This window comes from Carassius auratus, chromosome 12 (assembly GCF_003368295.1).
Source record: "Carassius auratus strain Wakin chromosome 12, ASM336829v1, whole genome shotgun sequence".
Lineage (NCBI taxonomy): Eukaryota > Metazoa > Chordata > Actinopteri > Cypriniformes > Cyprinidae > Carassius > Carassius auratus.
The window spans coordinates 4,177,113-4,198,580 of NC_039254.1; the positions used below are offsets into that span (position 1 = coordinate 4,177,113).

At 38.1% G+C, this 21,468-nt stretch overlaps 1 protein-coding gene across 8 annotated transcripts in view; it reads left to right on the plus strand.

The window, feature by feature from the left end:
- The window catches only part of LOC113111542 (inactive ubiquitin carboxyl-terminal hydrolase 54-like), a 106,472-nt gene extending 85,592 nt beyond the window's left edge, over positions 1 to 20,880 (plus strand). For 5 of the 8 annotated variants that reach the window (XM_026276353.1, XM_026276355.1, XM_026276356.1 and 2 more), the window contains 10 exons: positions 37 to 643; positions 2,854 to 2,981; positions 3,118 to 3,276; positions 5,294 to 5,413; positions 9,983 to 10,151; positions 12,807 to 13,711; positions 14,685 to 14,806; positions 15,706 to 15,846; positions 17,717 to 17,885; positions 18,138 to 20,880. In XM_026276353.1, coding sequence (XP_026132138.1) covers positions 37 to 643; positions 2,854 to 2,981; positions 3,118 to 3,276; positions 5,294 to 5,413; positions 9,983 to 10,151; positions 12,807 to 13,711; positions 14,685 to 14,806; positions 15,706 to 15,846; positions 17,717 to 17,885; positions 18,138 to 18,250 — 2,633 coding nt within the window. In that variant the 3' untranslated portion in view covers positions 18,251 to 20,880. The remainder of the gene's footprint in view (positions 1 to 36; positions 644 to 2,853; positions 2,982 to 3,117; positions 3,277 to 5,293; positions 5,414 to 9,982; positions 10,152 to 12,806; positions 13,712 to 14,684; positions 14,807 to 15,705; positions 15,847 to 17,716; positions 17,886 to 18,137) is intronic. The other 3 variants (XM_026276357.1, XM_026276360.1, XM_026276358.1) reach the window with 2 other exon arrangements.
- The last annotated feature ends 588 nt before the right edge of the window (positions 20,881 to 21,468 follow it).

Consider the following 21,468-nt stretch of genomic DNA (forward strand, 5'->3'; position numbering starts at 1 on the left):
CTGTGAAATTTTCTACTTAAAACATTTTTTTTTCAGGGGAGGTTCTTAAAGACCAGGCCACTCCCCTTTGTACGCCAAGGCCCTCTTCTACTGGCCGTCTGCAGGACTATAAAGAGACTGTGAATATGATCCACAGCAGACCACTCTCTTCCTCCTCGAGCTCAGGAGTGGGTGGCTCAGAGGCTGGGGCCCGGGCGAGAGATTGGGAAGACGAGAGCACCAGCAGCGAGTCCAAGTCCAGCTCCAGTGGAGGGCGCTATCGCCCCACATGGAGACCTAGAAGAGAGGCCCTGAACATTGACAGTATCTTCAGCAGGGAAAAGCATCGGCCAGCCGGCTACGCCACGCTCGGACCTTCCCCGCTGCCTGAAGACCCGATGTCACCAGGGCACAGTCAGCTGGTCTCAGGGGCTGCGGCGGAGGGGTCCAACATTGCAGCAGCAGAGATGACTGATGGCTCAGGGGGTGTGCCAGAAGCGGAAGTGGAGCATCTACCAATCCCACCACCTTTAAGAGGTGTGGAACAGCAGCCTCGGCTGATACAGAGGATGGAGAGTGGCTATGAAAGTAGTGAGAGGAACAGCAACAGCCCCATCAGCATGGACATGCCACTCAGCGACAACCCAAGCACCAGTGCTCACAGGTAACAGCAACTTGGCCAAAACGATATATATCGGGGTGTGAAGTCCATATAAGCCGTGAATGCTCTGAGTACCCAAGCCATTTGAGATAATGAGTGTGGGGACCAGCTGTTTAATATTAACATTACTGTAAATTCCCTTGTCAAGTAATGTGTAATATGAAGCTCTCATGTAGGTAATGGTATGGAATTTGTTTATTTGTTAAACCAATTTTCTATAAATTTGTGCCAGCTACGGAGGGACTCAGGGTGAGCTGATCCACATCAGCTTTGGCACCTATGCTCTGTTATTATGAATCATCATTATTGTTCTGTGTTCTCATTGGTTTGTTGGCATGTGGGTGATTTGATTTACAAGAAATGCTGTCTGCGAATTCCTCGTCCAAGCAGAAAAATGTGTTGTTGCTGCCAGATCTTGATTACCAAAAATCACACCGTATTTGATGCAAAGCTACTGTAACTTGACTAAAATTTAAATCACAATTTAAAATATATTAAAATATAAACTTTTTTTCATTGTAGTAGTATTTGACATTATTACAGTTTTTAATTTGTTTTTGAACAAATAGTAAATGCAGCCTTGGTGAGAGACTTAAAATACACGGAACAAAATTATAAACGCAACACTTTTGTTTTTGCCCCCATTTTTCATGAGCTGAACTCAAAGATCTAAGACTTTTCCTATGTACACAAAAGGCCTCTTTCTCTCAAATATTGTTCTCAAATCTGTCTAAATCTTTGTTAGTGAGGACTTCTCCTTTGCCGAGATAATCCATCCACCTCACAGGTGTGGCATATCAAGATGCTGATTACACAGCATGATTATTGCACAGAATCTGATTCTGATTCTGAGGTGTGCCCTAGGCTGGCCACAGTAAAAGGTCACTCTAAAATGTGCAGTTTTATCATACAGCACAATGTCACAGATGTCACAGATGTCCACCAGAGCTGTTGCCTGTGAATTGAATGTTCATTTCTCTACCATAAGCCGTCTTTAAAAGCCGTTTCAGAGAATTTGGCAGTACATCCAACCTTCCTCACAACCGCAGCATACGTGTAACCACAGTAACCCAGGACGACCACATCCAGCATCTTCACCTCCAAGATCATCTGTACACAATTACTGAAAAAATCCTAGTTCTTGCATGGCCAAAATACTCACCGGACATGTCACCCATTGAACATGTTTGGGATTCTCTGGATTACCGTATACGACAGCATGTTCCAGTTCCTGCCAGTATTCAGCAACTTCGCATAGCCATTGAAGAGGAGTGGACCAACATTACACAGGCCACAATCAACACCCTGATCAACTCTATGCAAGGGAGATTGCACGCACTGCATGAGGCAAATTGTGGTCACACCAGATAATTACTGGTTTCGGACCACTCTGGAACCCCCAATACAGTTAAACTGCAGATTTTAGAGTAGCCTTTTATGGTGGCCAGCCTAAGGCACACCTGTGCAATAATCATGCTGTGTAATCAGCATCTTGATATGCCACACCTGTGAGGTGGACGGATTATTTTGGCAAAGGGGAAGTGCTCACTAACACAGACGTAGAACATTTGTGAACAATATTTGAGAGAAACAAGTCTTTTGTGTACATAGAAAAAGTCTTAGATCTTTGAGTTCAGCTCATGCAAAATGTCGGCAAAAACAAGAATGTTGTGATTAAAAGTTTGTTCAGTGTACATAAAAGAAACTACTGAACAATAGTATAAAATGATGGCAACAAGAAATTAAAATTGATTATATATAAAAAAAAATGGTAGACCAGACTGTTTGTATATTTATATATCAGATCCTGCTACTAATGTATCTTAATCAAAATACATTTCAGTTTTAAATTATTTTAATTTAATGATTTGATTCACTTTTTTTGGTTGGCATAATGTGTCATGAAATGCATTATGTTGATGAATAATATACATAAAATACCTGCTGCATCATGTTTGATATTTTCAAGACTGTATTTTCTATAAATAATGTATGAAATATGAAGCAGAAATAAGCAAGCAAAGTGTTAATAATCACAGTGTTGGTTAATTGTAAAATGCCAACAAAACTGTATTGAATATATCATAAATATCTGTCCTGGCTTGTACCATAAGTCTTAAATTTGTAGTATACACAGACAAATTTACCACAGAGACATTGAGAATCACTCTCATGATGACTGAGTGAATGACATATGCTTTTCTCCGCCTCAGGGACAGCGGCAGTAAGAGACCCGTGACTTCTGGGCCCTCCTGGCGCACAGTGCCCAAGTCCAAAAGCAGCAGTGCCATCCTGCAAGACCTCAGATCACCCACCTGGAGCAGCAGTCCACTGAGTTTGGGTGAGTCACCACTGGTCTTTGCCTACTGTTTGTACATTAACCCACTATTGCTACAGTACAAGGTGTTGATTTAAAGTGTTAAAAAACTAGGAAATGAGTATAACTGTTACTTAATAATGTCTTTGTGTATGTGTAGGAGAGGGGCGCAGCGAGCTGGATGAATTGCAAGAGGAAGTTGCTCGCAGGGCCAGGCAGCAGGAGCTCCAGAGAAAGAAGGAGAAGGAGAGAGAAGCAGCACAGGGCTTCAACCCCAGACCCAGCAAGTTCATGGACCTGGACGAACTTCAGCACCAGGGTAAATGCCACACAGGGCCAAACAGCAGAAACCAAATGACATGAGCTAGAATTTGTGTTTAAAAGAGAAAATCCCTTCTAATCCCTTTCTACAAAAACCAGCTTAAACAAGCCTAAAGTGGTTAGCTGGTTTCTCAGCCTTTCTGATCTAATTAGGCTGGTCTGTTTTTATTGCTTTCTAGGGATGTACAATAAATCAATACAATGTAGATCATGTATTTAAGCTAGACTTTTTTTTTTGCTGGTTTTAATAGTTCTAGGGTGGTTTTGTCCAGTTTTCCCCGACCAGCTAAACCAATTTAACACCAGGTTGGTTACGTAAGGAGACAAGCTAGATCAATTTAAGACCGTCTAAGAGACCAGTTTAAACCACCTAAGACCAGCAAACCACTTGAGGCTGGTTTCCAGGGATGATCACTACACCAGTAACACATTGGATATCGACTGATATTAGAAATTTTTCATAGATTTTTTTTATATGGTTGGCTAAGCTGTTTAAGCAGGTCTGATTTGATGCTTCTTAGGTGGCTTTACATTTTACCTGACCTGGCCAACCAACCAGCTACACCAAATTAACATCAGACAATTTCAGATGAGCTAAGACCAGCAAATGACTTCAGGTTTCTCTTTAGAAATGCACAATTTATTGGTACCATATTGGTTATCGTTTAATATTACAGATTTTCGAATAGCTTTTTTTCCTGATGGCTTTCTATGCTGTTTAGGCTGATCTTTTTAGAGGAATAGTTTACCCCAAAATTAAAATTACCCCATGAATTACTATCAAGCCTTAAGCCATCCTAGGGGTATATGACTTTATTCTTTTAGACAAATTCAATCAGAGTTATATAAAAAAAATTCCTGGCTCTTTAAAGCTTTATAATGGTAGTGAATTGGGGGGAAGATTTTGAAGCCCAAAAAAGTACATCCATCTGAAGTGTCTTGGTCTTCTGAAGTGATTCGATGCGTTTGTGTAAGACAAACATCCTTATTTAAAACTTTATAAAGCATAATCTCTGGCTTTCGCTAACTGTCATACGTGCTTACATGAGACAGTAGTGTTCCAGCAGATGGTGTTGGATGTATGCATAACATAAGCTCCAGTGAGAATATGCTAGTCTCACGACAGACAGGTTTTATTTACAGTTTTATTTACTGGAAAACCTCTTGGCTTATATCGAAATCCTCCATTCGTGACAGGTGTTTTGTTTTGCTCTTACCTCTGCTCCTCTGCGTACGTCACATCACTTAGCTTAGCCATATGACAGTTATCGGAAGCTAGCGATTATGGTTTATAAAGTTAATGTTTTTTTGTCTTACACAAATGCATCGCTTTTTTACAATCGCTGATTGTATTTGTCTGTAAGAAGAAAGTCATATACACCTAGGACGGCTTGAGGGTGAGTAAATAAATCAAGGGGGTAATTTTCATTTTTGGGTGAACTATCCCTTTTATGCTTAATATGTATATATTAATGTAATATATTTAGGCTGGTGCAAACCTTTTTTTTTTCACCAGGTATAGTTTGGAAGTAAAAGTTGACTCTTTCCTGACTTCTCAACTCTAATGCAACGTCTCATGATCTTAAAAAAAAAAAAAAAAAAAAAAAAAAAAAATATATATATATATATATATATATATATATATATATATATATATATATATATATATATATATATATATATTAAATATCATTGTAACACCATGAATTATATATAAATAGTGTAGATGGGAGCCATAGCATCAAAAACACTCTTATTCACTCAAATCTTATATTTTAATCTTGAGTCAGAGTTCTCTCTACTCAGCATGCTGTGTGTACAAACTGTTCAAATTGTGTTTGAGTTGTGTTGGTGGCAGTCATCAGACTGTGTGTGCTTGTGTGTCAGTGGACATCTACATTACTGGTAAGCCGTGTAAACGTTGTGAGTGGCGTGTTCCCGGGAACACATGGGGGCTCCTTTGAGCAGTGTTTGTGCGTGTTTTCAGAAGCCTGGCCTTGGTGTGTTAATTGCAGGGAAGGGGGGCAGTTTTGAGCACTGCCTGGCGGAGGCTGACTCTCTCTTAGAGCAGTCACTGCGCCTGGAGCAAGCTGGGGATACAGCTACAGCCCTGGCGCTCTCCCACCATGCTGTGTGTAAGTAATTCTAACCTGCCTCTGCTTGCTACGCCCAACTCCTCCACTCTCCACTTGGGTAACCGTCACTTACCCAATATATGCACTTTTTAGGTTTGTTTGGTAAGAAAGCAGCTCCCAAAAACATGTCCTCACAACATGATACAAACCCACCAGTAATACCCCAACACTGCCTTCCCTTCCTGCAGCACCCTGTGTGTGTGTTTGCTTCTATTTGTCTCTCTGTGTGCTAATCTCTTTGTTCATGTGCGTGGCATATTATTTTTCATTATCCGGTTTTGTCTAGGGATGCACAGTATATCAGTACTACGAGATTTTTGTATTTTTCAGTAGAAATTGGATATTTATTTTCCCTTATTTCAATATTTTTTTGTATACCATCTCTAGCAAAAAAGTGATATATAATTTTTTTTATTTCATACTAAGTATAGTTCAAATATATTATTTACTGACATTGCTCAAGACTTATTGATATAATAAAATTTTATTTGGAGTACTACTTGTGCACAATGCACATTAAGCCTAAAATGTGTTTTAATGATACAACGAATGATTATTGTATGACTATTGATAATTTCAGTCTTTAAATAGATATTTTAAGATATTTAAAGTGTACCTTAAATATACTTGCAGTAGTTTACTTAGCACAAAGTATATCTTAAGTGCGACTTCAGAACTACTTCCGCACAATTGAAGTGCATTAAGCACAAAATTTGTTCTTCCATTTTAGCCAACTTTAATTCTACTAGTGCAGTATACTTAAAAAATGATTGCAGGTTTTTAAATTAAGTATATACATATGTAATGTACTGTATTTGTAGTATTCTTAGATGTAGTATACTTTTGATGTCTAAATTAACTTAACTAATTAATTAATTTAGTAACTAATGTTTTATTTTTTTAATGATTTAGACAAAATAGTATGACATTTTTTTTATGTATCGATAACATGAAGATAATATTGAGCTGATTTTAATGTATTTTATTTATTTTTTATTGCTTACTTTTTATTTTAATAATTTAGTTTTTACTGTTTATATTTCTTTATTTTAATGTAATATTCCACGCATCCCTGTTTCTGTTCACTTTTTTGCACAGATTTTCACAATCTGATTGGATTACTGGGCATGTGGCTCTGTCTGATGATTGTTAAAGGGATAGTTCACCCAAAAATCTAAATTATGTCATTAATAACTCACCCTCATATCATTCCAAAACCGTTAGACCTCCGTTTATCTTTGGAACACAGTTTAAGATATTTTAGATTTAGCCGAGAGCTCTCAGTCCCTCCATTGAAGCTGTGTGTACGGTATACTGTCCATGTCCAGAAAGGTAAGATAAACATCATCAAAGTAGTCCATGTGACATCAGAGGGTCAGTTAGAATTTTTTGAAGCATTGAAAATACATTTTGGTTAAAAAATAGCAAAAACTACGACTTTATTCAGCATTGTCTTCTTTTCCCAGTTCACCAAATCGAACTGAATCGTTTTAAACGGTTTTATTAAATTACTTAAGCTGTTAACTTTTACTGTTGACTCGAGAACTAGTCAGTCTTTTGTTCATTATCTGGCTCGGCTTGGTGTTCATCAGTGTACTGTTTGAGTAAATGAATTACTCCGGGATATTGGTTTGTTTGAACTCAGAGGGAGTGTCAGCCACATTAAAAAAATTAAGTTAACAGCTTAAGTCATTTGTGGATTAATGTGTATTGGAGACGCGAATTTTCGCGAACCAGATATCACAAACTTTTTTGTTTTTGGACCAAAATGTATTTTCGATGCTTCAAAATATTCAAACTGACCCTCTGATGTCACATGGACTATTTTGAAGATGCTTTTATTACCTTTCTGGACATGGACAGTATACCGTACACACAGCTTCAATGGAGGGACTGAGAGCTCTCGGACTAAATCTAAAATATCTTAAACTGTGTTCCAAAGATAAAAGGAGGTCTTACGGGTTTGGAACGACATAACGGTGAGTTATTAATGACATAATTTAGATTTTTGGGTGAACTAACCCTTTAATACCACTGATAGTGGCGTGCTATTGAAAAGCGCTCGGCTTTGGCCATTTGAGAGCCCTGATCTGTGCCAGACAGAGGCTGGAACAATTTTAATCCTTTTTTTTTTTTTACATATTATTCTGTGTGAGCCCTCCATTTGGAACACCATTTGAATAGGCCTCACCCACAGCCACACGCAAACTTAAATCCATTCAGGATTCGCCATCATAACATCCCCAACCTCTATAAATCCCTTTTGGTGGAAGGATTGGATTGTGATTGTGCTGAGCCGTCGTGTGAGGATACAGCTGTGCAATCCTGTCTAAATCTCTCAGCACTCTCCAAATTAAAACAAAAAAAGGTGGCTGTGTATCTCATGCTTACCTGTAACAACAGCATTTTTGTCCAAAGTGCTGGCATACCTGCTTGAATGATTAATGAGCGGAGAGCAATTTCAGCCATGCAAAACTCTTCACAAAGCTATTTATACATATCCAGGTCGGCAAACCCTCCATCTCTGTCTCGCTTTGCTTACAGTATGCGCATATATGTGTGTGCATGTCTGTATATGTGAGGCGCAGAAGTAATATATGTAAAGGGAAGACAGCTTTTGTAAATATTTCCACTCTTTAGATCCCTGCAGATCTTTCACTATCTTGTAGAGAAAGATTCGATTTGGCCCAAAACACATACAAGCCTCTAAGTTCCAGTGGCAACCCATAAGATCATGCCTTCACTATATAGAAGAATAGTGTCCTGTTCCTCTGGCCAAACGAAAGCAATGCCTGCCCCAATCCTGCTATCCATCATTGGTTTTGTGTGTGTCTACGTTTGTGTGTCTGTCCTGGCTGTCTCCCCTGCTTCCTGTGTCTTCAGTCTTTAGTGTGCCGTCCTAAAACTTTCCTCTTTGCATCTCCCAGAATGCCGTCAGCTCCTTTCAACCCATTGAAAGCGATACACATCATCTGCAGTTAAAGCTAGCTCAGGCGCAGCTGGTGTTGACAGCAGTAAATGTTCTGAAAATAGAATTTTTATGATAGGCAGAATTAATGCTAAACCAGACTTAAACGAAACAGGTTCAAGGGAACCATGGCAACACTAACCTCCCATGCAGTTTTCCATGTAACAGCCCCAGACAGGAGAGCAACCAAATCAACTGGTTCCTAATGCGAACTCATTTTGGGATGCAATTGACAGTTAATCAGTGTGATGGATCTCTACATGTCTTTTAGTACACAATGCGAACAAGGGCTTAAAAGCTCAATCACAGTCGTTGGTTTCTCTCTTGTCATTCAGCAGAGCAGCCCAGTGCTTCTCCATGTTATGATCTTTCTGAACTCTGTTTATGTCACTCATTGTGAATGGGTTTGTTCAGTAAGCAAAATACTGCACAGCAGCAGCTGAAGTGTTTTTAAAAAGGCAACGTGAAAATGATTGAACTCAGGGGTGTCATGTACTTATTTTTTTCAGCAGTTCTGGATACATAGTTTAATTTGCAAGGCGACATGGGTTCCAATTCTGAGCTAGTATACAATTTTTGTTTTAATAAACCAAGCCAAAGTAAAGTTGAACTTGACAGCCAGCAATCACAATGCATTTTTGTTGTATGGAAAATAGTTTTTTAGATTGTCAAAAAAAACTGCTTTGTTTATCACAAAAAAATCATTATAGTTGTTGTTTTTGCTGTAAATATTATGTAAAAAAGTAAAAAATACTATACAAAAATTATTATTATTATTATTATTAATTGTTTAATTCAAATTGTATTTGTGTAACAACCTTTTGATACACAGGTCAAAACATAAAACATTTTAAAGAGAAAAAGCAAGACCACATAACAAATATTTAGTTTTTAATATTAATAATAATTCAGCAAGTCAGAATATAAAACATTTTAAAAAGAGAAAAAAGTAAGACTACATAACAAATTTATATATATATATATATATATATATATATATATATATATATATATATATATATATATATATATATATATATATATATTTATTTATTTTTTTATTTTTTATTTTTTTATTTTTTTGATACACAGGTCAGAACATAAAACATTTTAAAGATATAAAGTAAGACAGCACAACTATTAATAAATTAAATAATTTAATACATTAATAAATAAGTAAAATAAGACAAATAAATGTTTTGGAGCAACAGTAATTGGATTTTCTGTGGAATGTGCAAGTTAGTTGGATTGAACTGCATTTTAATTTTTCTTTTTTTTTAAATGGGCATATGGGCATGACACCTCTGATGCAAGCTATTGTTATCGACCCATTACATGAAGTCAAATATGTATCAACTTTGATGAACTAGCGTGCAAAGCTTTGCCTATTGAACAGCCTAGAGCTTTGGGATGAAAGGTGGGATATATCCCACCATCACCCTCTCTTCTTTCTTTCAATTTCATGACTTTGTCGTTTTCTATAACAAAGAAATGGTCCGCATGCCGGCCCCTCATAACTCAGCTCTTTCTTTTTCTTTTCTGCATTTTCTTTTCTTCTGCTCTTCTTTCCTTTCCCTTTTTGTTGTTCTTTTGCATTATAGCTAAACTAAGATTTTCCATGCATGAGGGCAGTGCTAACACTCATAGCAGGACTATGGCTGCTGACGCCAAGCTGCAAAAATGCATGAGGAGAGCGCGGGGCCTACAGCAGCGCATGCAGCAACAGCAAGAGCAGCAGCAGGAGCCCCACCGCCCACAGGGGCCCAACAGGTACCTGTACTGTAACCCTGTGTGTACAGCTTAACCGCTTGTTTAGATCAGCACCCTCTCAGACCCCTGGGTCTGTTAGGGTTGTGTGATATACCAATGCATTATCAGTACTGTAGTACCAAAAGTTTGAAAACATTACAATACCAGCAAACAAATGTAATTTTTTACTTGAAACATGAAAGTAGAGATGATGTATAATGGTGTTCAAATGCACTGATGGATTTTTTGATTATTATGAACTAATTGTTAGCATAATAACACCCATAGACCATCTCAAATTTATGCAAGACTGAATTTATGCATGTTAGCAAAATATGGCAACTTTTTCATAGTTTTGATATATTATCTTCATACATCAAAATATTTAGAGTTCATAAGATTTATAGATTTATATAAATATAGATTTAATTTGAAATGCAAATATATGTTTTATATGTTGTTAGTTCCATGATATTGCTTGATCTTATCTAACAGATTTCATGGTCCATTCAGTTATTAGTACATTTTTAATTTACATGTTATGCAAATCTGTCATGCATATTATAATATGCTACCTAACATCTGTTTTTATAGATAAGGAGGTACTGGTATTGTATCGAAGTCAAAATTTTGGTCTTAAAGCCAACCCATGTGTCTGTTAATTTTTTTTAATTAGGAAAAAATTATTATATTGGACTTTTGTAAAGTGCCAATGAGAAAAAGCTGTGTTTTCTGTTAGATTTCTGATTGTGATCAGATTTTTTAACTTTCAGACATGATCTAACTGATCAGTTTTTCAGAATGCAAGCTGATATTTTACTCTCACAGAGAGCTGTGGTTGCTTTGGGATTTGTTGTTTGTTTTCCAGAGATTTTAGAGATTAATTTCTAATTTAAAATCACACATACAGACGGGACAGGTGTTATAGATTCCTGATAAGACCAAATATTAGAAGCCTTGGTGCAGTCGGCTGAGTTATTGGCAAACCCAAGCTAGCGAATGGCTACCCCCTGATATTACATACACATGGCATGCCACTTTACTAATCAAGTAGAACAAAGCAACAGCCACTGCGGCAGTGTGTCTCACGGAATGCGGTTGTTTTATTTTTTTTTCTTGTTCCCTGCTTTCTCTTTCCCCTCCATTGATTAAAGGTGTTGATGTGATGTATGGCCTGACCTGGCCAAAGCCCCTTGGGTAATTACCCAATGTAGTGCTTGAGGAAGTATTTACAGTAAATGAGCACTCCAGCACATTAATCAGGGATGTGTACCTCTGTACCGAACTTCTTCCACTTCAGTTCCCTCTTTACCCACTCTAGGGCATGCAGCAGCTTCCAGGAACCACCTATCACCTAGTATTGCTTCTCTAAACCAGTGATTCCCAGTCAGGGCTATCCTGGGGTACATACTGTACTTAGATTCCTGGGAGCACTGTAAAAGACATTCAGTTCAGTTTAATTTAATTTAATTTTTTTTTACATATAAAGTGTATTATATTTTATTTTATTTTATTTTCACTGAGGATTGTGTGTTTGCATCTTCCAGAGGCTTTTTACTGGTATTAGATAAAGATTTATCTGAAAATGAATCTTATCACACGGGTCATCTGTGGGTTGCTGAGGGCCAGTAGAGATGAAGGAGGATTGATAGTATTCTGATGGATACTCTGCTCTGCTTTATTAGAGGTGAATGCAAATAGCAAGCAGGTTTCCCTTCTGGAGCAAAGCCAATGCTCATTCCCGTGCACTCCACTTCTGGTGAGCTTTTGGGCATATTTATGGCTGCTGTAACTCTGGTTTATATGACAACTATGAAAATGATGTCAAGGTCACGTAGTGCGTCAGCTGTGGAAAGCACGTGGGGACTGTGTATGTGTGTGTGTGCATTGTATGAGAAGTGGCTCATGAATACTGGTGTGAAGGACGCAGGTCTCCTTGAATTTAGTCCTTGGCAGCATTGTTAACTTTTTGAGTTAGAAAATGTGCTAGATTGGGTTTCTTGCAACGAAACCATTTGTTCACGTATCATTAGACATTGAAATGAATATTTGAAATGAATGAATGAGTATTGATTTACAAATATAACACCAACTCATCTTATCAAAGACCTGTTAGAACTTTAGGTTTCTTGCGTATTTTATGCTTAGTCTGCCTTAATGAATGAATACATACTGCATATTTTTGGTAGTATAAAATATATCTTAAATGTATATATGCATGGCTTCCTATACAAAGTTAAACCTTTCAGCATACTCAAGTACACATTTATATGCACAAGAAAATAATAGCATCAAGAGGTATAAAGTTGTAATTCAACATATAGGTTTTCATTTTAAATTTGAAGTTTTTCATTAAATGTTTATATTTTATTTTATGTCAGCTTTATTTTAACAAATAAAAAGATTATAAATAATAGAAGTACTGTAAGTGAAGGCATTTTAGTCCTTAATGTTCTGATTACAAAACATAATGTTAAACAGAGTTAATTAATTGAATTCCATTTTTCAAATCATTTTTGCAATTATACCATTGAATAAATTTATTTTGCCATAATTTAAGTAGTGACATTAATTGAGTGATTATGTTGAATGGGACTGTACTAATTTCAGATAACCATGTTCCTTTTTCAGAGAGTGTCTAACCAAACCCTTCTCTTGTTTTTCTTGCCTCTTCAGTGAACAGCCTGGCCCGGTCCAAGTACTGTTGACAGACAATCAGGAAGAGGTCTGGGAGACCAATCAGGATTCTGTGCTTGGCTCACCCTCTCCTCAACACATGAAATCACCCTCCTCTTGTACAAACACCCCATCTCAGCCTTCTAGCCACCAGTCGCTCAATCCCCGGCTTGCCTCTTCTCAGCCACAGCCCCAAGAGCGTGATGAACACAACAGTTGGACCACCCAAAATGAGGACGAATGGGGTGGCATCAGATTATCAGATGTTCTCCAAGCATCAGGCATTCGGATCATGCCCATACGCAAACACCTTGCCATATCCCTGCCCTCTTTGCCCCTTGACTTCTGGGGTGTATTGGGAGAGGACGAAGAGGTCTCCAGCTGTCAGCACCCTCAATCTCCAAATCCTCCTTTGTGGCAGGGCACTGCAGATAGTCCAGACCAGATACCCCAATCCAACAATCCCAGTCCACCACCCACTCCTGTTGAGGGGAAAGGGCCAGTGCTCCGAAGAGCCCCCATATGGCAACCCCTATGTGCATCTTCCCAGCCCTGCACCAAATTGACCCCTCCAGTTGCTGCCCGTCATTGGTCCTCTTGGAGCCTAGACCGTCCTGATGCTGTTGTCAACCCCTATAACACACCTCCTGATCAGAACCAGCAGACAGGACCTGCCCTCTCTCAACACACACCTGGAAGACACCTTGCTCCTCACAGTCCCATGAGCACCAGGAAGAAGAACATCCCTAAGTACTCAAACTTCCAGAGCATGGAGTTGGAACCCACAGAGGCTGAGGACCAGGAACTCTCTGAATTGGACTCACTTTACCAGGCTAGTCTGCAGGCTGGCCCGGGTCCTGGCCAAGCCCTGCGTACTACCAGCTCACCTGCTGTTGCGAGACCAGGTAAATTAACATCTTAAATTGTCACACACTGAGTGTGTTTACATGCCTTTTAAAAGTTCTGATTTAGGCCAGACTACAGGTGCGGTCACATTTATTGTGCCATCGTTTGGCCACTTATCACAGGCGAAATGTAGTGTTTTCTATAGGAACCATTCAATAAGGAATTTTGCATGAAGGCAAAATATTTCCCCACTTAAATTTGGCTTTAGTTTCAAGACGGTCATGTGAATCCCCAGGTATCAGGATGCACACAGTGGCGTAACGGATGGGCACGCACTGTGAGGTGGCCACCACGTTAACCTCTCCATGCTGGAGTGCGTTGAAAGATGATGATCATGCATTGATGATAGCCGGAGATATTGTCAAAAGCATCAGATGTTGGCAAATTTAAGAGCATTTGGCATTTCCAGTTAATGTAGGCCTTTTACATTCTTCTTATTATTAGGTTACTTTTATTATTAAATTTATATTACAATTAATTTCCCCCGCAATAATTTCATAGTGCATCACCGCATAACTGATGCACTGTGAGGATAATAAAAGATCCAGCTGTAAGCTTACTCCTCACTGAAAATTATTTTAAAAAGGTTTTTCAAAACAGGTTTATTCTATGTTTCTCTATGGTGCTAAAACCTAAAGATTTCAGAGTTTGAAACCCTGTGCAACTGATACTCAACTGCCATTGGCTCATCTGCGTTCAAGGGGAGGGGCTTATCAGTAGGTCAATTTGAAGTTTTAAGCTTAAGTTTTAAGTTAGAAGCTTTAAAGTTGTATGCTCGCATCCAAATATACATTTACGTATTTTCATGTAAACTTGGATAGACATCTGAACACTGTAACACTACTACACAAAAATGTAACTATAAATATAAATATTGTAAAATGTTTTTGTTTATGAGGCGTAATACAGTTAACAAATTGAACCATGCATTGAGAAAATTTCATTGTTGTCAATCCTGATTTTTTCGGACAGTACCTCCTGCTGCACGAAAGCTGCTCACTGGAGTCGGACGCTCTCGGACCCCCACGGCTGAACTTGAGAGAACCGCTTATGGACCACCAGGTTGTTGCAGCCCTACTGGATACATGAACATGGTAAAATATGTGGTGTTGCATTCCTTATATAGGTCTGATTTTAAAGCTCTCTCAAAGATTTATTGTTCAAATAGGTATTGGCTTTGGTATTTTCTTTCTCTGCATTTTTCATCATAGGGTTTAATGCCATATCCTTCAGACTTGTCCACAACTACCTAATATAATGATTTTGTCTATATGACAAATCGGTGAGCTTGATTTCACGAAGTACAAAATGTTCCTGGATCAACATCCTTGTTGATCCTGGAACAACATTAAAAATCAACCAAGCAGAATCGAGGGATAAGCTTCCAAGAAATTTCAGTTTTAGGCTTACATTCAGATCCAGGAACATGTCTTGGGAAAATCACAGCGACCATGACAAGTCTTGGATTGCAGTTCTTTTGGAACTATGCACCTGTCGGTCATTGCCAATGTCACTTCTAGTTTAGTTCACCCTGCAGAACTTGTATTACATTGCTGGATATTTAACCTGCTAAACGTCTCTCGGGCATCTGTTGGTATTTTAGATTGCATCTTAAAAAAAACAAAGCAATCATCACTCACATGAACAATCGCTGATTTGCTTCTGATTTCAGTTTTAGTCTCCACTTATAGTCAGTGAGAGAAAAATCAGGGCTAAAATTTTGTAGCATGCGGGCTTCATTAGATGTTACCTGCCATTAGTCTAAATAATCTAGGTTTTATTTGTTTGTTTATTATTTGCTGGTTCTTTAATAAGGGATGGCTGTCTTTTTTTTTTTTTTTTTTTTTTGTTGTTGTTATGGCTGGTTCTTTCCACATCATAGCTTGTTTTTCATACAGCGCACAATCTGTTAGCGCATGTTGATTTTGTTTGGGTGTTGTGTCTGGTTTCCTCCAGACTTTATTTTTTGCTGCAGTAACTTTGTTCTCTGTAGCCCCTGTCAGTGGCCCATCAAGAGCCTCAGTCAGGAGAGGAAGAACAATATGATGCGGATCACCTGCGCCGTATTGCTCGCAGCCTGAGTGGAACGGTCATTGGCCGTCGCCATAACCGTCTTGCCGTCTCCCGAAGCTTTGTAAGTATCAAACACATATTTCTCAATTACACTAAAAGTAACTCTTACTATCTTATTTAATCTAAGGAGCTAGCTAATGGATAAAATATTAGTGAAATAGTGTGACTAATGACTACTAGCTTTCAAGAGTCTGCTAGAGGGGCCAAAGGAGGAGGTAGGAATCAGATATCTGCCTTAGAAACCCGATAAGAGTGCTGTCACCTAATCAGAAGAGTGCTAACACACAGCTACTGCCACTTCAGCCTGGTGTGTGTGTGCTGCCTGTCCCTTGTCAATCATTGCTAAGCTTTATGTCATTTGACGTACACTCTGCATTTACTACAGTTATTTTCATAGCAGATGCTGTCTATCAAATCTATTCGGTGTGCATAGAGTGTTGTTTTGGCATTCATTCATTTTTAATATATAATGTATGCCAGGAATATATGAATGCATAACTGTATTGTCACATGACATCCACGTGCACCATTGCAGGCAAGGACACTCAAATACACATGCACAGCTTCTCATTGTCTTACTGAGTCATACTGCCATCCTGTGTCCACATGCTGTAGCTTCACTACATTTGAAAAGAGGCCCGGTGTCTCATTTATAAAGACATGCATATTGTCATCTTCCCAAATGCATTCATATGTACTTTAAAATGTTCCCTAAACCTACTTGCTTTATTAAAGTCTTCTGTACATAAGTGAGAGTATATGAAAAAAGGTAATGCAACAAATTTAGTCACTAGATTCTAGTTTCTGGCCATACTGTATATGTATATTTGTAATTCATTATCCTGTCAGTGATCCATTTTTATTATTATTTTTTTACTCATCTTATTTACATGTACATTATTTTTCAGACCATGTTCCCATTAAACCTTTTAAACTCATTAAACCATTAAACTCTGAAATGTGGTTTAACCACACCAAAGAGTGTAAAGCTATTTGAGTTGCAAATAAATAGCTAATAACAGCACTTTTTTTGCACTATTCAGCAGTCCACAATTCTGCCATTTATGATGTTGTGTTCTTAATAATTTAATTAATAATTACTTAATCATTTAACTTTTTTTATAATAGTATTTTGTAATAGTACAATAATAGTATTTTAGTATATTATTGTGCATGTAATTGTGGTTACTCATTTCATTCATTTATCCACTCACTGACTTGCTCTTGCATCACTGGAAATGATTAGAAAATTATGTCAGTGTGCACTGGCATAACAGTGCATGATCATAAAAATAGCTTGTGTATGGCTGCTTTTTACTTGCAGTTTGTGTAAGAACATTTTCACATCGGTTTCTGATTTTAAAGAGAGAGTTAACCCAAAAATGAAAATTATGATCGTGTATTCACCCTCACTTCAGTCCTAACCCTATGATTTTTTTTCTTCTGTTGAACACACAAGAAGATATTATCAAGAGTGTTTTAACTGTTTTGGTCTATAAAAGGGGTGTCAAACTCAATTATTGGAGGGCCGGAGCTCTGCAGAGTTTTGTTCTAACCCTGCTTCAACACACAAGCCAAGTCATAAAAAAAAATTGTTCTGTTCCACAGAATAAAAAAAAATCATTCAGGTTTGAAACCATAAGACAGCAAGTAAATGATGACAAAGTGCTCATTTTTGGGTAAACTATCCCTTTAATAAATCTCAATTTGTTCCTCAATTTTGACTTGGGATCAAATCTGATCTTATGTGCATTTTATAAATGAGGCCCTTGATTCTTTTCGTGCCTTACTTTTGTGCTCCCCATCTCTTCCCTTCTCTCCATCCTTCCCCTCTCTTATCCTCTTTTTCTCTCTTTTGACTGAATGCACTTGTTTTTCCTTGGCCTTGTGCATTTCAATGTATGTGTGTGTTGTGTGTGTACCTACTGTAGCTGGGGGACTCCGGGGTTAAGTCATATCACAACGCCATGTACTCACCTAGTTGCCTTCAGTATCCATTGTCTCATTCAGACTTCCATCTGCTCCAACCCAGCTATCTTCATCTCCTTCCATCATCCTCACCCCCATCTCAGCAGCCTGGGCCTTCCAGAGGGGCCCCAGGTAAAGCTCACTCTCGTTTTCCACATTCATAACCACCTCATCCATTCAAAGGACCATTTCCCTCTTGTTCCACATTCATGTTTCTGCCATTGCATCGCAATTGAGTCCAGGTGCCAGTGGTCCCCCTACTAAACAGTCTGCTTTTGCTTCATTTTCGTTTCCTGCTTTTGAAGGAGCTCCTCTTTCGTTGTTGCTTTTTTTCTTTGATTGGTCTGGTTCCTGTCCTTCACACTCCATCCTACCCCATTGCAGGATGTCTCCAGAGGTTCTCCGAGTTTCTGGCTGTGTTTGACCGGCGTCAAGCTCTCTCCAGTGGGAAGCACTACGGTCCAACAGTGAGGTGTATTGGAAGACATCCTCTCTAAAGCTCTCACCCAACCAGTTGGATTTGGACCAGGTCCTCCAGCCCTGGAACATTTCCACACATTGTTCCCTTGGATGACCCCTCTGCACACCCCATCCCATTCTCGTCACAGTTTCCTGGAGAACTGTAAGGAGCACTTCCAGAGACCTGATGCCATGCTCAATCACCCTGCACTCTGTATTGTTCCTGGGATGATGTCCTTAAGATATCCTGCTATAGTTGGTAAATCTTTCCATGCAGAAGCCCCTAAAGCTCGATCCACAGCATGACGGAAAGAGACACCAAAACCAACTTTTTTACATTTATTTACGAGCACTGGGATGGTGTGATTCTTTGGGGCTGATGTTGTGTGTGTGTGTGTGTGTGTGTGTATGACTAACCTATAGTCAGACTTGCATCATGCAATGAAAGGAGCGTGGGGTCTAGATTTGGACTCCCGCAGTGAGCCATCCAACCCAGAGCACTTAACTTAATTAACCCCATAATTCAATTAATTGCAGAGGAGAAGCATACGGTACCTCCTTGCTGCACTAGACGGTAAATGTGTGTTTGTGTGTATGCGTGTGTGCATGTGTTGGGTGGTAAAGGGGGAGGGGCTTATTGTAACCCTGCCCTCATTTATACTACAGGCCAGAAGTTTGGAATGATTAAGATTTTTAAAATATTTTTATTAAGATGTCTCAAGTGATCAAAAATACAGTAAAAACTGTAAAATTGTCAATTATTATTACAATTTAAAGCAATGTTTTTCATTTAAATATATTTCAAATGAAATATTTAGCAGCTTGACAGTTTTTAACATTGATTATAATGGTATTAATAAATGTTTCTTGAGCACCAAATCAGCATTAGAACAATTTCTGAAGGATCATGTGACATTGAAGACTGGAGTAATGGAATAAATGACACTTTAAAATATATCTAAATATAAAACAGTAATTTTAAACTGTAATAATATTTAATCAAATAAATGTAGCATTAGTGAGCTTACGAGATATTAGAAAAGTTTAATTATTCCAAACTTTTGACCGATAGGGTATTAAAAACCATTCTTTACCCTTCCTCCTCGCCTGTTCCACAGATACAAGTTCTCAGCAAACCAGTGTCCCAGAATCGTCATGGCTTTGCTGAACATTTTTCCCCGAACAACTCTCCTGCAAACGTTTTTTGGTAGCGGGATGGGTTAATGTCATGTACATGTAGATGCTAAGTACTTCAACCTGTACTAAGTGAATCAAGATGTTTTGTACGGTGTCATCTCTCAGCTCTGGTGCTTTTTGTCAGAGCAGGCATGTAAATCTGCGGCCCTGGCGCTGAGCGTGGAATGAGACTGTCTCTTCTAACCTTTTTCCTCCTTTTTCTCTGATACGGGCATTCCCTGTAGCACACAGCTGTTTTGTGTCTCGTGTTACAGGCAAAGACTGTGTACCTGTTTGACTGAACATACACTAACAAATGAATTTATTGTTAATAAAAAAACTACAACATCTTAAGAAATATACAGAAGAATGGAGAAACTACGTAATGACGTTATGGAATGTTAATCAATTCTAGTGGTAATAATTATTATCTGCATTAAGACAAGTATAGTACACTTCAGAAGTGTAAAGCTGGAGAAAAACTGCTATTTTAATTCCATTGACAGTTCTCCCATTTATACAGGGAGATATGCCAAGTTAAGCTTCCTTTACATTGTTTATTTTATTTTATGATTCAAATTATAATTTTGTTTTAACTTGCAGTGACACTGAAACCACAGTAAGAGTCTGGCACATGATGGATCTTCAGGCCTGTAATATTTGAGGGGTTTCATCCCATTCGATTTTTGTAGAATCTATATTATTTCTAGATTTTACTTTAATCAACACAGCTGAAGAATGTTCGGCCCTGGTAGCATAGATAGCCTGAAATTTGGACAGTATTATGTATATGGGGCCTTGAGCAAGGAATGCTTTCATACTTTTATTCAAATAAACGTAAAAGGATTTGTGAGATATATTAACAATACTCTGATACTGATCAACAGATGTTTCGTATCACAATATAATATGATTAATGCAGTATTTAACTTTTTTTTCTTATCATATTTTGCTGTGATATGTATAATTTTTTTCATTAAAAGCCTTTGAGTGCGTAAATTAAAAATTATTATAAATGAAATAACGTACAGAGATCTAGATATTATTTAACTTTGTCTTAACCAAAGATTGGCTCTAACACAAAGAAAATGTTTTTTTTTTTTTCATTTATTAATCTCTTCTTTCATTCAAAGATTTTTGAGAATGTAGCAAAGGTGGTATATGAGTATGCTATGCAAAATGCTCTCTCCTGAACTACCAGCAAAGAGTCAGACTGGGACAAAATCAAATACTTTTTCTTTTTTTCCTATATACTAAGGAAGAAAATGATTTCCTGCTGAATTGTTGAATCTTTACTTATTAATGTCTGTACAGTTAACAGCCTTTGAATGCGCATTGTAGCTGGTGGGAGGAGGATTTCTCAAAGATGAAATGGCATTTCAAAGTTTTCCATTGGGGACTCATTTGTAAATGCTTGAGGCTGAGTGAACTTGTATTTTTGCAATAAAGTTATTACCAATGCACTCCAGCAGGGGCGCTGCACAAACGCCTACACAGTGTTTGAGTGTGTGTTTTTTTAAGAGTTTTTGTTTTATGATAAAGTTTATATAAAATGGTATTTTAATGCCATTATCATTGACAGTGATTAATAAATGTTGAGCTAATTTTATAACATATAATCTGCATCATGCCAGCTAAATTGCTGTGTTTACAGTATAAGAGTTACTAAAGAAGGAAAGGAAATTGACTGTTGAGAGGGTATATCAGCATCTCCATGTGGCTTTGGTTGCTCATTGCAGCTCTGAATGCCAGATTCCTCCTTAATCAGCATATGATGATCTTCAAGGAAAACTTCTGCTTAATTAAAATAGGCATAGACTAAAATGTCCAAAAAGCATTTGTCATGCTTAAGTTTCTGTAGTGTAGTGCTTTGGGAATGCAGAAAAAACCTGTACCAGAGCCACAATGGCCACCACGTAGACCTTCAGGATGCAGGAACTCCTGAACTGTATCAACCAGGAAAAGTTTCCACCTCAAGGCGTACAGTTTCCTCGTGGAGGGAGCTCTGGATTGGAGGATGGTCTCAATGACCATGGTGGAGAGACTGAAAGCTATGAGCTGTGCCCCCTCAGGGGCCACA